The sequence below is a fragment of the Mesoplodon densirostris genome, chromosome 8 (genome assembly GCF_025265405.1).
Source record: "Mesoplodon densirostris isolate mMesDen1 chromosome 8, mMesDen1 primary haplotype, whole genome shotgun sequence".
Taxonomy (NCBI): domain Eukaryota; kingdom Metazoa; phylum Chordata; class Mammalia; order Artiodactyla; family Ziphiidae; genus Mesoplodon; species Mesoplodon densirostris.
Window position 1 is genome coordinate 34,210,791 of NC_082668.1, and position 18,047 is coordinate 34,228,837.

The window sequence follows — 18,047 nt, forward strand, 5'->3', positions numbered from 1 at the left end:
TCTATTGTAAAATGTTAATAGTTGACCCTTGAACAACGAGGGTCTAAGGCCACCGACTCTCTGCATAGTAGAAAATCCGCATATAACTTTAGATTCAGCCATCTGGTCCCACAGTTCCTCATGTGCAGATTCAACCAACTTTGGATCATATATATTGTAGTACTATTTATTTTTTAAAAATCCACATATAAGTGGACCAGGGCAATTCAAACCTGCTTTGTTCAAGGGTCAGCTGTACTATTAGTCAGCATCCCTATTTTACAGGTGAAGTGAATTTGCCTAAAGTTAAACAGCTACTACTAAGTAAGCAGTAATGCCAAGATTTGAACTCTGACAATCTGGCTCCAGAGGTATTAATCATGGGATACATTCATATATTCTATTCAAGGCCATTCTGAAAACTTACCTTTCTACTCTCTTTCTCGACTGCTTGCTCTCTTTTATCCCCAACATCCTATACTCTACATTTTAAGACACAGGACCTAATATGATATGTATATTTTCACACCTCTATGATCCAGCTGTAAAGTTCTGTTCCTCTCTTTCCAACCCAAAGCAAAAGCCATCTCCTCTGACAGAACTTCTATACCCACTCCCCACAGAATTACTCACTTCTCTATGAGCCCAAAGTACTCATATTATATACTTATGAACCTATCTTACATGGCTGGTTTGTGAGTCTCTGGAGTTCTCTCTTTTACATTCTTCAATCAAAGCTTACAGAATTGAACTTAATTCAATACAAACTCTACTAGCCAAGACGCGGAATTAATAGTAAGTTTCTACTTGCCTCAACTTCAGTGTTTGTAAAATATAAATATTATAAACCAAAAGGATTCCCCTGAATGTGTGAAGTTACCAGCAATCCTTCAAATGTTAGAGAAACACCTAATTCTTAAAGTTGTGTACTTCACAAAGTACTAGAAAGCAGAAGTCTAAGATGCTGCAAATTTGAAGTTCTGTTATTCTACTTCCTGATTATTAGTCCAGAGAAATCCATCTCTTGTTGTTGCTCTTGCCACACCCCCACCTCAATAAACAACCAAATTCATACACAACATAATACATCCAAAGTAAGGGGAAAATTAGCAAAAACACAACTTGCTATCTACCTATCAGCCAGCCACACTGTAAAAATAACTTTTATACATACTGTACTAATGCCCTTTTCTTTAATGAGGAGTTTTCAAACTATTTCCCTTCAGTGCTTCTAGTGACTGTTTTTCAAATTTAGAGTTCAGCAAAATCAAAGGGGTCGGGGCGGGGGGTACTTTCAAGGTCTGGAGTAGGGTCTGGGAACTTGCATTTTTTTTTTTTCTTTTTTTTTTTTTTGCGGTATGCGGGCCTCTCACTGTTGTGGCCTCTCCCGTTGCGGAGCACAGGCTCCGGATGCGCAGGCCCAGCGGCCATGGCTCACGGGCCCAGCCGCTCCGCGGCATATGGGATCCTCCCAGACCGGGGCACGAACCCGTATCCCCTGCATCGGCAGGCGGACTCTTAACCACTGCGCCACCAGGGAGGCCCGGAACTTGCATTTTTAACAAAGACCCTGAGTGAATCTGGTACAGATAAGGCACAGACCACACTCTGAGAAACAGTTCTGGATGTTCTTTGCAACTCAAAATATCATACAACCATGAAAACTAAGCCTACACTGGCAATTTATGTTACATCCACTAAAACTAAAAGCAAAACTAGTATGATACACAATAGCTAACTTTTATACTGAAGTACTCTGCTGAGTATTTTTCAATTTTCTTTCATTTAATCCTTAGCACCATATGAAGTAAATATCATCATCACCTTACAAATGAGAAAGTTAAGGGTTAGAAAGTTAATCGCTTCTCCACATCACATGGCTTCTAAGTGGTGGAACACGGTATTAAAACCCAGAATGTCTACTCAAAGCCTATGCTCCTATCCTCTTTATGCCACCTATTTGTAATATATCTATTTGACAGTGTATAGAGTAAGACAAAGTCAGGTAAAAGGAGGGAAGGCATAAAAACTTTGTCTTCTTTGTCTTCTTCACCATTTTATCTGCAGTTAACACCGTTGCCTAGTTACCTTTTCTAAGCATATCTCAGTTCCTAACAACAAACCACTTTGCCATGGAGATGGCAGGCACTGAAGGTGGGAAGTTTAAAATACCTGTCACGAATGGGTGCTTGGATTACCTTATATTGAATACTCTGGGGTTTGTTTTTTTTTTTAACATCTTTATTGGAGTATAATTGCTTTACAATGGTGTGTTAGTTCCTGCTTTATAACAAAGTGAATCAGTTATACATATACCTATGTTCCCATACCTCTTCCCTCTTGCGTCTCCCTCCCTCTGCCCTTTACCACCTATGTAATCTTAGGCAGGCTCCCTGTGCTCCTTTACGAAATGGGATGATAATCCTATTTTAATATATAACATACGTAAAGCACCCAGCACATAGAAGATAAAATGTATTGCCCTCCTCCACCTTTTATTCTATTTACTAACATTTCTAAACGCCACTTATTTTCACTGGGCTTGAAACTACTTCCAAAAAGTAATAAATCAAGTGAAGGAAGTTCTCTATTAGCTAATGATTAGCTTTAACCCTGGGGAAATAAAGCAACTGGGTAGGGAGCTGACTGTATAGGGACACCCCCCTAAAGATCCTGAGATCTTCAAATAGGGGACTGGATTCCTAACAAAGATTAGGGCATCCAATTCATCCTATAAACACCTAGAAGCTGACAACCTGATCCAGATGGACCCTGGAATCTGAGCCACATGAGGTTTACTTCATAAGGTAGGCCCTTGCTCTCTACCAATAAGCATGTCTACATTTCATTGAGGCTGCAAACTGGCAGTCATCTCCTTCAATCAAAAAGGGAGTCTCGGAGCTTCCCTGGTGGCGCAGTGATTAAGAATCCGCCTGCCAATACAGGGGACACAGGTTCGAGGCCTGGTCCAGGAAAATCCCACATGCCGCGGAGCAACTCAGCCCATGCACCACAACTACTGAGCCTGTGCTCTAGAGACCACGAGCCACAACTACTGAGCCCGCGAGCCACAACTACGGAAGCCCGCATGCCTAGAGCCCATGCTCCGCAACGAGAAGCCACCGCAATGAGAAGCCCACGCACGGCAACAAAGAGTAGCCCCCGCTCGCCGCAACTAGAGAAAGCCCGCGTGCAGCAATGAAGACCCAACGCAGCCAAAAATAAATACTTAAAATAAATATTTTTTAAAATGTTTTAAATTTAAAAAGGGGTCTCTGCTGTACACCTGAAACTTTGTAAATCAACTGTACTTCAATTAAAAAATAAGAAAAAAATGTTTTTAAATTTTTAAAAGGGAGTCTCATAATTTAAAAGATTCTCCTTTTCTTCCAGATTGAGTCTGAGAAAAACAGCAAATGGTCTAGTTTGTGCTATGAAGACAAAATCAGAAAACATTTGTCCCACTCTGCATGGAAGTTCACTAGAGTGAAACAAAAACACATTCCTGGGAAGGAGGCTATCAGACATTCACTTCAGTATAACTTAGTAACAGGCAGTATCCCTTTTCACACCTAGGTGAGAGTGCTGCACTGGAGAAAAAAGAGTTTTTATTTTGGGGGTTTTTTTTGGTGGGGGGAGTGAGAGGGCTAATGAGAAGGGTCAATTTTACAGCATGATACTGTATGGAATGACAGATCTGAGGGAAAGAAGCTTTGGAAAACATGAAGAGTGGGCACAGGAGGAGCCTGAGATCCCGGCAAATAAAGCCCTTCTAGCGATGACAAGAAAAGAGCACCTTCCTCCACACACTGCTAATACTTAACCCGGCTTTCATTAGGTTGCTGCTTCTTTAAAGGTCAAATAGTTGAGAGGGTAGCCAGATTCTGTTATCAGACTGGGGTCACCACCTCCTTCCTCCATCTTAACTGCCCACTTCAGCAGCTCTCCTTCCCTTCCACCTGCCACGCAATGTCAGCTGCAGAAGGTTGAAGGCAAACTGAAGCAATTATGTCCACCAGATACCACTAAGAGTTGCTTCAAAACCTAAACACATATGTCACTTTGGTATGTTATGTATTTCCCAGGTTCTATCCTACACATCAAGCTACCTCCTTGATATAATGTAAAAGACATGGTTTTGGAGTACCTAATATCCACTCCACCACCTGTTACTTCACCTCTCACAACCTCCTGTGAGAGTTAAAATGAGATCCTGTAGGTAAATCATCCACCATAAGGAGGAGCTCAGTAAGCAATAGCTATTATTTGAGGAAGAGGGGGTTCTTTTAACAAAGTTTAAAAAAAGCATTTTGCATTTTCAGAAGGTTTAAAACAGTACTCTTGTTCTAGTCAGAAAACACTATAGATCATTCTTCAGGGCAATTCTCTCCCCAGAAAACATCCATTGTCTAAAATCTTTGATAAAATAAACAGTAGAAAAGACTCATCCCTCTCCCCGCATTTTTTAATGAACCCTTGAAACCACTTCATCTGTTCTATTTGGTTAGGAAGTACTGTGCTAAGCTTCCTGAAATATCCAGCCATTCTGCCTAAAGATTCTAACAGAAATTCCCAAGACAGGGAAAGACAAAGGTATACGTTGGCAGTATTAGTACGTAAGCTAAAAACCACCCATTTCTCTTTTCAGTGGATTCTAACAGGAAGGCAATCAGATGATAAATTTTTTCTTTCCATTTCCACAATATGAAGTTCTCTTTTGAGTTCCTCTTTATGAATGACTCCCAAGGAACCCAAGAGCCCCATTCAGGACTTTCCCCCCAAAAAGCTCCCAAGTCTAGAGAAAAACAATTTTTAGGTCCCTAAAATAATAACAAGGAGACAAATCTTGGATCTTGTTTTCTTTTTAAAAAAAAAAAAAAAAGGTTTTCATCCTAAACACAAAATCAGTGTAACAGACATACACCAGAGCCTCATACAAAGCCCATAAACCCCCCAAAGGAATCTTGCTTAACTTACTTCTCACTTCTTGCTACCCACTTAGCAAATCTTAGTAAATGCTAACATGCTCCGAGCCTCATGTCTCTTCAGGGACCCAACCAAACCTGCTATGCTAGTGCACTCAAATCCCCCAAATCTGAAACTGTTCTGTGAAAGAGAAATACTTAGCAGCAGATATGTGCTATACTAACATTAACCATGTCACTGAAGTGACAAACCACTCTTAGCCTCACCCCCAAGGGAGGGTAAGCAGTAACCAGCGGGCGGCCAGAAACCCAGGTTTATCATTAACACATCAGGCCAAGCACAAGGTTAGCGGCTGCACCTCCAGGGACGGGCACCAACGCAGGGCCGACTGAGGCATGAATGAGACAGCCGGGGAGGGAGCGGCGCAGGGGGCGCGGGGATGGCCCGGACAAGGCTGGGCCGCACCTCCCGGGCCCCGCCCCGGCCCCGCCCCCCGGCCACCCCGGCTCCGCGGCAGCGCCGCAGTCCCTGCGCGGTAACGGCGCGCGCCCGGGACCCCTTCCCGCCGTCGCCTTCCCCTCTTCGCGCGGCCCCCAGCACGTACCTGCTTTGCAAAGAGGGGCGCTCGGGCTCCTCCTCTCCGGGGAGCTTCGGCCCTGCTCCGGGGACCTCCTCCGGTGCCGGACGCGGGCTGCGGGTGGGGCCGCGCTCACCTCGCCTGTCCACAGGTGGGTGGGCGACGAGGAAGGCGACGACACGGTGCCCAGCAGCGGCGGCGGGGGCTGCGGCCGTGGGGGGCTCCCGCGGGCCCCGGGCGCGGCGCCGCGCGTGGGGCTGGTGCCTCGCGTGGACGTCGAGGACGCGCCCGTCTGCGTGGCCACCGTGGGGCTGGTGCGCGCGGCCGCACTCCCGCCGCCCCGCGTGGGGCTTGTGCTGCGCGAGGCGGTGCGCGGGGCCCCACTGCTGCCGCCGCCGCCCGAGGGGCCTGAGGCGCCACCACAGCAGCCGCCGTTGTTGCCGCCGCCGCCGCCGTTGCTCCGCGTGGGGCTGCCATGTTGCTGCTGCTGCTGCTTCAGCTGGAACGGAACCGTCGCCCTCATGGGCTGCAGGCGGCTCCCGGATCCCCCGGCCGTGGCGACCGCACCGCCCCCGAGGGAGCCGACCGGCGTGGGGGACCCATTGCGCCTCACCCGCTGGGACATGGTCCCCCCCCTCCCCAGTGACTGGGCGAGACGTGGGGTTTTGTTGTTGGGTTGCAGGGGGAGGATTCTCGAGACCGGATGGAAAGCCCCCGCGACCGGGTGACGAAGCCGGAGTCCGGGGTGCGGGGGGCGCCCGGGCAGCGACCGGCAGCAACGAGGTGGTGCAGCCGCCGCCGCCGCTGCCGCTCCTCCTCATCAACAATAGTGTCTCCTCCACTGCCCCCGCCCCCCGCGAGCGCCCATTGGTGTAGCGTCAGCCGCGCTCGAGCCGCTCCACCGCGCCCATTGGCTGCGAGCAGCTCGGGTCCCGGGCCCCCGGGGCCTTAGAGAGCCTGGGTTTGCGAGGAGACCTTCTGCTCTTTAAAGAGAAAGAGACCCGCCCCCCGGGGGGAGGAGGAGCGGAGGAAACAGGCTGAGTGTATGTGTAGGGTGCGCGCGCGCGTGTGAGTGTACACGTGAGTGTACACGCGTACGCGCGCGCCTGGCCACGCGCATCTTCCCCTTCCCACTGGGGGGAGCCCTGGGGACTCAGATTCTGGAATATTGCCAAAGGGAATGTCCCGAAGCAAATCGGTCCCCAGGGAAGTCTGAGGTCTTTCCCCCAAAACTCACTTCCTTACCTCAATATTGACTGGCACAGTCCGTGTACGTGCGTCTCTTTCTAGCTTTTTTTGCTTGATCTTTGTGTTCTGTCCTAATTCCGTCAACGTTTGGACAGGGCTCAAAGGAAAAGAAATTTAATTAATCTTACTGGCATTTTACGCCTTGTCTCTCTTTTTTTTTTTTTAAGCTCTACAAAGAGCCAAATCTCAGAAGGATTAAAATTGCTGGTTTGAATGCGGTTTTAGATCGTATCTATGAAGTCCAGTTACCAAATGCTACTGCTACATCTCCTGTATCTCAAGTAATCAAGAATTTATTTTAATCAGCTACTTCACAGTTCCCTGATACCTTGGAAAGATGCTGCTGCCTTAGAAGTTTAAGTGCCATAGTTTTCAAAGGGCCTTATTTTATCCTCACGATCATTATTTGAGACAAAACTGGACCAGCCATTCGTATTTTTGTCTAGTGGAGAAACAGGTCCTTGTAGTATGGGCAAGAACTCAGTAACACTAGTTCTAAAATAACCTTAGAGGCTCCTTATCAAGACAAAAAAAAATTTTTAAAGGTGGACCCGTAGCCCACATACTCACTTCTCAGGCTATAAACTGCCTGTCCATGACCTGTTTTCCCTTTACTACTTTATTAGATATACATTTTAGACAGATTTTGTCTTGTAAAAACATGGGAGTGGCAGGCCCAGTATGATTTGCTCTGGACCTGAAATTCTACTGGGCCCCATGCACTGTGGTGGAGAGCCTTTGAGGACGCAGAAAACAGATTCATATCTCAGATCCACCACATACTCTGTGGCCTTGGATAAGTCACTAGGCAGTTTCCTTATCTGTAAAATGCAGTTAAACAATACCATCTCCTTCATACAACCTTTTATCAACCAAGGGTTAAATGAGAACGTGGTGCGTAGAAAGTACTCAATACTTTGAGTCTCCATGTGATTCAGAGACCCGCATCTCTGCTTATCACGAATTCCTCCTCTCTCCTCCACCACAAAGAGAGTCCCCAAGCCCTTATCCCAGGACCTTCCTTAAGCTGGCTGGTGCTCTAGATAGACCTGACATCATTACCCATCCACCCAACCTGGAGTGAAGACAAAAGCAGCTTCTCCCTAGACAGGAAGAAGGAAACTGCCAACAAGATCCATGCAGAGAGTTAAAGCTAGTCTTAAAACAAGGGATAAGAGAGAAGATAAGCCTTTAAATAAGGATGTCCTAGAAGCTGTGTCTAACGCTTTGTCCTGCACAAAGTAGGAACTCAACACATATTTATTGAGTTAAACTGAGGGAGTTCAGCAGCCCTAGAGTCTTAGGCTTCCTGATCAATTACTTTTTCAAAAAAATTTTGTTGAAGTATAGTTGATTTACAATGTTGTGTTAATTTCTGCTGTACAGCAAAGTGACTTATTTTTGTTCATATTCTCTTCCATTATGGTTTATCATAGGATATTGAATATAGTTCCCTGTGCCATACAGTAGGACCTTGTTGTTTATTCATACTATATATAATAGTTTGCATCTGCTAATCCCAAACTCCCAATACTTCCCACCCACACCCCCTTGGCAACCACAAGTCTGTTCTCTACGTGTGTGACTCTGTTTCTGTTTCGTAGATATGTTGATTTGTGTTGTATTTTAGATTCCACATATAAGTGATATCATATGGTATTTGTCTTCCTCTTTCTGACTTACTTCACTTAGTATGATAATCTCTAGATCCATCCATGTTGCTGCAAATGGCATTATTTCATTCTTTTTAATGGCTGAGTAATATTCCATTATATGTGTGTGTATCTATATCTATATATAGATAGATAGATAGATAGATAGATATACATTACATCTTCTTTATCCATTCATCTGTCGATGGACATTTAAGTTGTTTCCATGTCTTGGTTATTGTAAATAGTGCTGCTGATCAATTACTTTTGATGTCACCAAACTAGAGACCTGTTTGTTGGTGATGGAAGATTTTTAGCTTTTCTGAGCTAAAGTACTGATTTCAGCACAGAAGTTCATTAGATCAAAGAAATAAAATGTCCTTGGCTCAATCACAAGTTCACCTTTTGCTTCTGTCATATTTCCTACAGAAACTCAAATGCCACAGCTCCAGAAAATCTCTCTTTTTCATCTTGTTTGATAGCTTAATCATTAGTTTAGGGCTAATCTTTAAACAAACAAATGAGACCACTTCAACTGAATCAGGTCTTAACCATTTCTGCCCCCTTTGTACTATAGGATATTTATGATGACATAAATGAAACTCTGAAGGTATGAAGTCATCATAGAATACTAAAAAAAAAAAAAAAAAAAACTCACTTGGATAACTTAGAACTCTTCAGTCCGTTTTTAAGACTTAATGGCAATACATAAAAGCATCATTTATTCTTGCCCTTGATTTCATTATCTGTTGGTGAAGATTCAGAACACTGCGCATCAAGGTGATATATTGATCTTCAGTTTGCTAGTTTAAGAAGAAAGTCCATGTATTTCAAAGATCAACGAAATAAATATGCCTCCCTGTGGTTTAACCCTGTTCTTCTTAGGATATAATCAAATTTTCCGTTTTCTCTCCAGAGTTGAAATGTGACCGTATGAAGTTGAAGAAGCAACATATTGGCATTGGTTTATATGTATTTAAACTCCAGAAGACAAAATTATTGATAGGCTCATTTGCTTCTGTGCTTCTTTAACTATTTTAAATGATCTTGTTAATGGTAAAGGAGGATGGGTTGTGAGAAAAAGTTTATCTTCCTGTAGTTTTTTTTCTTCTTCCTATAGTTTTAGTAGAATCAGCCATATCTTTTTACAGGTCTCTAAAATGTCATTGAATGGAATATTAAACAGCCACTAAAATGATAATTATGAAGTCATTAAGTTCCTTTCACTTTAAAATGGAAAAAATAAAAATTATGCATCCGTTGTAGCTACAACAATGCAAAAATGTTTATGCATTATAAATACATACTGGAAGATAAAATACTGATACGAAAATAAAATAGTCATTTTAAGGTGCGAGTTGGGGAGGTGTTTTTTCCCTAAGATATGTTGATATACAATTTCCTAATAAAGAGGGAGAATGATCAGAACTTAAATTGCTGAGTGATGTTCTCTGCTTAAAATCTGACTGCTAATTCACTGAGACATTTGTCTTAGACCATTTCCTCAAGGCCTTCCATAGCACCACACATTCCAGTGTTACTTTTACCCCTCTGGCTAGTCCTTGGTCACTTCTGCTGGCTCCTTGTCAACCTGACCTTTAAATGGTGAGACGACCTCAGGATTCCATCCTAAGCCTTTCACTCCCACTCACTCCCTAGACAGATAGCTTCATTTGTACATAGAATCCCACTGACCATCATACTGCCATCTATTTAACTGTCTGCTTGGGCTTGCTCCTTGTATATCTCACACGTGCCTCAATTTTTTTTTTTTTTTTTTGCGGTACGCGGGCCTCTCAACGCTGTGGCCTCTCCCACCGCGGAGCACAGGCCCCGGACGCGCAGGCCAAGCGGCTACGGCCCACGGGCCCAGCCGCTCCATGGCATGCGGGATCTTCCCGGACCGGGGCACGAACCCACGTCCGCTGCATCGGCAGGCGGACTCCCAACCACCGCGCCACCAGGGAAGCCCCACGTGCCTCAAATCTTGTCCACAACTGAATTCGTCATTTTTCTACCACTTACCCACCACCAACAACTGGTTCCTCTTCCAGTTTTCTCTTATCTCAATAAATGGTGGGCCTCCCTGGTGGCGCAAGTGGTTGAGAGTCCGCCTGCCGATGCAGGGGATACGGGTTCGTGCCCCGGTCTGGGAGGATCCCATATGCCGCGGAGCGGCTGGGCCCGTGAGCCATGGCCGCTGAGCCTGCGCGTCCGGAGCCTGCGCGTCCGGAGCCTGTGCTCCGCAACGGGGGAGGCCACAACAGTGAGAGGCCCGCATACCGCCAAAAAAAAAAAAAAAATAAATAAATGGTGCCACTCAGGTATAAATCAAAACCCTGGAAGTTATCTTGGCCTTCCTGCTCCCTTATGGCAAGTGCAATGACGCACCATACCTTAACTACTCTAGCTTCTAAATCGCTTGTGAATCTACCACTATTCTCCAAACTCACCATCTCCTCTAGCCAAGCCTCTGTTTTCTCTGGCCTGTGCTCCTACACGTACCTAGCCAGTCTAACCAATATCATCTCTGCCCTGGCCTTCCTCTCCAAGCTCCCCACTTCTCCATGCTCTCCATTTCCAACCTGTAATCCATTCCCCACACAGCTATAGTGGTAGTTTAAAAACACAGATTTAATCACCTCACTGTACTGCCTGAAGCTTTCCATTTCCTTACGTTGAAGCTCCCAATCCTGAGGCTTAGCACATGTTTCCACTGGCCCACCTCTTCCTCTCTAGGCTCTAGCCATACTGGTCTTTGATTTCCCCCAGATACTCCATACTCTCATCCTTTGGCTTTCACACTTGTTATTCCCTCTGCCTAGAACCATCCTCACTCTTGTCACTTGGCTAACTCCTGATCTATTTTTAGACTTGCTCCCCATTTCAATTAGCTTCTTCAGGTTTACAGTTATACCAGACTTTCCTGTTGTGGTCATCATAACATGATTATCTGTTCAGTATCTGTATTTCCTTCTCAACGTTAAGCTCTACGTGAGCTTGTTTGTTCACTTAACAAGCATTCATTGGCAGCCTTCTATGTGCAGAGCACTGGGAGGGGCATTGGCTCCACAGCAGTGAACAAAGCCACAAGCTCCTTGTCCTCTGGAACGTACATCTGCTGGAACAGACAACAAGCAACCCAGGCATGTGTGCACACACACATAACCATACACATGAATAAATTGCCAACTGTGAAGTTCTATGAAAGAAACCATAGAGTGTCATGAAAGAGAACAACAATGGAGATCCAGCTAAGATAGATGCAAAGGACTTTCTGAAAAGGTGGCATTTAAGATGAGACCTAAAAGCTAAGAATCTGCCATCCATTAGGCCCCGGTAAGGGATTTTGAATAAAGCTGAGCCCACTCATTGCCTGTATCATCATAGCCGGTCTCATTCAAAAGAACAAGTACCAAAAATAGAAATGAAAAGCAAACTAATATTTACAGAAGTTTATGAAATAAGCACAAAAGGGAAATTTCTGTGCATGTGTCTCAGTAAACGTGCTTTTAAAAAATCTTGATCTATCTCTCGAAGTTCTGCTCATTACAGCACAGCAACAGTCTGCAATCACTCTTCTCTTTAAATATTACCCCCAAACTAGGCCAGACCTGGACCTGGCTCTTCTTTCCTTGACCTCATTCTCTCCCCTTTAAGAGTCCATTCTTGCTCCTTGAATAACTCTCTGCACTTGCTCGTGTAAATCAATCTATCCTTTCTGGGGCTTCCCTGGTGGCGCAGTGGTTGAGAGTCCGCCTGCCGATGCAGGGGACACGGGTTCGTGCCCCGATCCCGGAGGATCCCACATGCCGCGGAGCGGCTGGGCCCGCGAGCCATGGCCGCGGAGCCTGTGTGTCCGGAGCCTGTGCTCCCCAACGGGAGAGGCCACAGCAGTGAGAGGCCCGCGTACAGCAAAAAAAAAAAAAAAAAAAAAAAAAATCTATCCTTTCTGACCTCACCATTTCTACATCTCTACCAATTTATCCCCATCAGCACAACAGAAGCCCCAGAGCCCAGAGGTGGAATCTTCCCAGAAGGGAGTGGGAATGAAAGAATACTTATATTTTTAGTTTTGTTTCTTTGTTTTGTTTGTGTTTGTTACCACTACTATTGCTGTTGCTTTCACACTGGGAATCCACTCTGGCCACTGTATGGAGAATGGCTTGTAAGGGAGCAAGAGGAAGCAAGGAAAACAGTAAGGCACCTATTGCAAAGAAGTCTGAGCAAGGAGGATTGCAGAGAGGAAAACAGTGGATGGACTCAAGATCTGCCTTTTAGATAGAACTAATTTGTCTTGCAGGTGATAGGAGGTGAGCGAGAGGAGCTGTCAGGGAAGTCCCCCAGGTCTCTGGCTTGAACACCTTGGTGGATGGTGGTCTATAGAGATTGGGAAGAGAGGAGGGAGGAACAGCTTTGGGATCAAAGTCAGTCTAGGTTTGGATGTATCAATATTATGTTTGAGTTTCTTATGAATTTTATTTAAAAGGAGTCATCAAAAAGGCATTGTATATTTAAGAGTCAAGTTCAGAAACGTCAGTCCAGGAGTGTAAATTTGAGAGTTTTCACATACAGTTGTTATTTGTAGCTATGTGAGCAAATAAGACCACCAAAGGACTAATCACTACTTCTCAGCCTTAGCACAGAGCCTGGCACACACTAAATGCTCAAAAACAATTTAAGTGCCTGTCTGTCTTGTTCACCCGCATATCCTCTCACTTAAGATAGTGTCTGGCAAACAGCAGGTACTCAATAATGTCCTGTGAATGGAATGAATGACTTAGCAACTATACCATTCATAGCTTCAAAACAGTAATTTCAGACCTATGTTTCTTAGACTCCAAAGACAATTTGCTTTCACATTAGGATGGTACTCTAGTTCAGTATATGGTCTCAAAACCTGGTAAGAAAGACAAGTACGTGGTACCCCCATTATAGAAATAAGGAAACTAAAGCGGTTATATGGCTAGCCTAAAACTAGAACCCAGGTCTTTTGACTCAAATTCCAGCATGCTTTCAACATAGCAGGGATGATTTTCAACAGACTAGCAGCTGCTCTGGATATTTTGTACCCACCAATTAACATATGCTGTGAAGAAAGAAAAAAGAAAAACCAAGAAATTAGGTTTGGGATTGGTGCATATTACCACTTAAAACAATCTTCTAGTATAATACTTTTCTGCCATGCGAGCTTTTCCATGAAGATTCACCTAAAACTTCATATGGCCTTTTCCATTTCCCAAAAGCAAGGTATTCGCTCCCTCCTCTCTTTGTTCATTGATGTTGTGCTGTCAGAGATGTGGTTCCCACTATACCAGCAGTTTTGTATCTTTTCAGAAACTCCTTGATCTGTGTATTAAAAGAAGCATTAATGAACAAAGGCATGGTATAGTACAGTGTACACTGCCAATAAGGCTTTTCTTTTCTTTTCTCTTTAAGGGTTATAGTTATGCACATGCTTGTATGTGCATGCATAGAGTATTTCTGGAAATTCTCCCGAAGAAACTGGCCTCTGAAAAGAGGAACTGGGAGGGGTAGGGGTAGGAAGAAGATGTTCTTTTTTATGCATACTCTTTGTACTATTTTTGAAGTTTTTAAAGCATGTTTATGTAATAGTTTTAGCAAAAAATTTTAATATAAAAAATATCAGAAACCAGATTATCTTGGTGAAGACTAAAGTTTGAAATTAGGATTTATAAATGATAATTGCAGTCTTATATAAGCTTCCATAACCAAAACATTTCTGTATTTTGTTTAGATTGAATAACACTGAGGAAATCCTGATCAACAAAGATAAGTAACTACAAATGGTAACAACATTCTTTTGATTGCTCTTCAACTGGACAGATTCAGAAACTTGAAACAGAAGTAATGGAAAATGTTTATTGGAAAAAATAATAATCAAGTAAGGAATCAAGATCCCTTGTGTCATTCTTGGATGACAAAAGAATGGCAGAATATTGACAACTGTTGAAGCTGGGTGATAAGTATAGAGTTGTTCATTATTCTGTTGTTTACTTTGTATCTGTTTCAAAGTGTTCATAATAAAATGTTTTAAAAACTGGTTCACAAAAATAGCCAAAAACTGCTCACAGCAGTTTATTATAAAAGTCAGACAAACAATGAAATCTTACAAAGCTTTAAATTTAAGGATCTGCAAAATCCTCTCTACCCTACCTGTTATACATTTATCTGTTATTGCACATAAGAATGTACATCAAGCAGATGAACTTGAGCTTTGTTGTGTATTTAATCATGGTTAGAGCATATATGCAGTGTTTGCATAGTCACATGCACATTATTCTATAAGCACCTTACACAGATTAGATTTTTTAAAGACCAATATAAAGCTACAACTTTCTGAGTAATGGCATGTTTACAATAAATTCAAATATATGCTCAGAAATAACAGGAAAAATTTAATGCTGATAGCTACACACACAAAATATTAGTTTACCTGACAGTAGAAATTAACCAGTGGTGGTCCCAATGTATTAAAATTTATTATATTAAATTAATTTTATTACAGGTGTTTTAATATTTTAAATGTATTTTGAAATGAAATTCAGATCAAACATTTATTCCACCCCTGAAGCACCAGGCAGTTTAAAAAACATTCCACTAGACTGTCATAAAATTGAAGGCAGGAGCATAGCACAGGGAGATCAGCTCCGTGCTTCATGACCACCTAGAGGGGTGGGATAGGGAGGATGGGAGGGAGACGCAAGAGGGAGGGGATATGGGGATATATGTATACGTATAGCTGATGCACTTTGTTATATAGCAGAAACTAACACAATATTGTAAAGCAATTATACCCCAATAAAGATGTTAAAAAAATAAAATAAAAACCATAGCTTAATCCAAAAAAAATTGAAGGCAGGAAATATATTTTATTCATCTCTGTCTCTCCAGTACCAAACACGATAGTTTGATGAATGTATATTGTTAACTGAAGGTATGGAAAAATTTATTTCTAAGCCCCAATGTAATCTTATTAAAAATTCATCTGAAACTATTATATATAGGATGCATAAACAACAAGGTCCTATTGTATAGCACAGGGAACTATATTCAGTATCCTTTGATAAACCATAATGGAAAAGAATACAAGAATGTCTATATGTGTATAACTGAGTCACTTTGCTGTACAGCAGACATTGGCACATTGTAAATCGTCTATACTTCAATAAAAATAAATTAATTAAATTAAAAATTCATCTGTGTTGATTTTTCTGAGTACATGAAGTCCATCCTCATTATAAACAACAACTCAATACCAAAAATTTTAATTAGAAAATAAAAATCCATGGTTCTCCAAGCTTTTGTTCTTCCTATGTATAGAGTAATACATATTTAGAAGATTTTTTTTCTACTTTAAAAAACGGTCACCTCATGGATACAAGTTTTGAAACCTATTTTTTTTCCCTTAAACATATATCTAGGACATCTTTTCACTCAGTATACATCTAAACTCTCATTCCTTTTCAAGGATACATAGTATTCTATCATTGGGCAGCACCATAATTTAACCAGTCTTTCACTAATGGACATTTAGGTTATTTTCAACTTTTTGATATAACACACAATGTTGTAATGATATCTTTGCACTTATACTTTGCATTCTTGTAAGAGTATTTTAAATTTAATGTATAAAAGCAATATGTATACACAAATTAAGAAATCAAATAGCTTTAGAAGGCTGATTTTCTTAAATAATCATTTGCTTTCATTGCCCGTCTCAAACCCTCCAAAGAGTTGTTAAATCTCTCTGAAAATGGTTAGTGGTTTGTCTTTTTCCTTAAAGACGTCTTAACGGAGACTTCTTCTCTCCTGCTCTGTTTAAACTAGAAATATTCTAGGACTTCTGCATAGCTGTCAGCCAGGGATTTCTCTTCACTTCTTGTCTATGCATATATCATGTTCTCGCAACCCAGGGACTTCTGTTTTTGTTTGCTTGTTTACTCCTTTGTTTTGTAATAGCTTCCTAAGAAAGGGTGTCTAGAGGGTAAATTTTTTGTGACATTGCATGCTTGCAAATGTCTTTATTCCATCCTTACAATTAACTAGTGATCTGGCTTGGAAAGAATGTTTCCTCAGAAATTTGAAAACATTGCTCCACTGTCATATAGCATTCAGTGTTGCTGATCAAGCCAATGCCTTTGTGATTTCTGATCCTTTATATATATGATGTTTTTTCCTCTCTGGAAGCTTTTAAGATCTTCTCTTTGTTAACGGTGTTGTGAAATTTCATTATATTGTGCTTATGTAGGGCTTTTTTTTTTTTTTTTAATTCTCTGGGATGGTCACAGGTGGTTTTCAGATGAGAAAATGCTATTGTATTATTCTTCAATAATTTATTTCCCTTCACATACTAGCCCTGACCTGCTCTGAGAGAATGCCCCCAGTAGACTATATCAGCTGGTTTCTGGTTAGGTTTGGCCAATGTGAGATCAGATCACAAGAAGAGAGAGAAGTCAGAGTGTTTCTTCCCTGCTGTATTCCTGATGTAAAGCCACATCTCTTGGGCAGTGGCTATGTCTCCTGCTGGGAGTCTCTACCTCCTTGGCTGCAGTTCTCACTGGGGTCCATTTATACCACCTCCTCCAACCTTGCCCCTTCAGCCCTGGGAGTGTAACAGCTTCTCATTGTTGCTAGTCTCTGGATACTATACCACCCTTGTTTGTTCCCTTAATCCTTACTGCTCACACTTCCATAAGGAGTCCCTTCGTAAAAATCACTTTTATCAGAACCACGTAGGGTGAACTGGGTTTGCTGTTAGGACTCTAACTGATATAGTCTGCTCTCAATCTCTCTCTTTCTCTCTCTCGATTTTCCAAGAAATATTGAACTTCCTGGACTAACCCTCTAACATTCTCTTCAGTTTTCTCTTTCTGTATCATCTCTTGGATCTACATCCTGGGAAATTTCCTTGTCTTCATCTCCCAACACTTCTACAAATTTCCTATTTCATAGGAAACCATATTTTTCATTTCCAAAAGCTCCCTTTATTTTCTGATCATGCCCTTTTTTATAGCATGCCATTGTTGTTTATTCATGTTTCATGGATATAATTTATCTTCCTGCATTGTCTCTTTTTTTCCCCAAATCCCTTTGTTTTCGCATCTGCCTTTCATGATGGAGACATTCCTCAAACGTCAAGTGACTTTCACATAATAGCTGATTGTTAGCTCTGAGTACTCAAATGGGGCTTGTCTGTTGGTGGGCTTTACTTTGGGGTCATCAAGCAGGAATCCACCTGCTTCACTGTAGGGCCCCCAAATATAATTTCTCTTGAGATGTTACACTTTTTTCAAAAGAGAATCCACCAATCTCTTTTCTGGCATTCTTGGGGCCAAGTGCAGGAATTAGGCTGAATAGCTTCAAGTTCAGAATAGACTTTCATTTAGTGGGAATATTTTTCTGGAAGAAATTCCTTGAGGTGAAATTGTGGTATCCAAGAGTAACTGTTTTAAAATTTGATAGATTCCAATACAATTTTGGAAGTATCCAAAGAAAAAAGTTTAATGTGGTTTAAAAGAACCAGGCAAATGTATTTTATATGCTTTAAATGTCAGCAGAATTTAATAAAGTGTTTTCTCATGAATTAATATTCCAAGAGGTAAAATAGACTGAAATAAATTCTTCTTTTCCATGGGTACTAC

General features: G+C 42.2%; 1 protein-coding gene across 1 annotated transcript in view; it reads right to left on the reverse strand.

The window, feature by feature from the left end:
* FAM117B (family with sequence similarity 117 member B) overlaps positions 1-6,287 on the reverse strand; it is an 80,810-nt gene extending 74,523 nt beyond the window's left edge. Inside the window, exon 1 of the mRNA XM_060106449.1 lies at positions 5,510-6,287. Within this exon, the coding sequence (XP_059962432.1) occupies positions 5,510-6,107 (598 nt within the window). The 5' untranslated portion in view covers positions 6,108-6,287. The remainder of the gene's footprint in view (positions 1-5,509) is intronic.
* Positions 6,288-18,047: the final 11,760 nt, after the last annotated feature.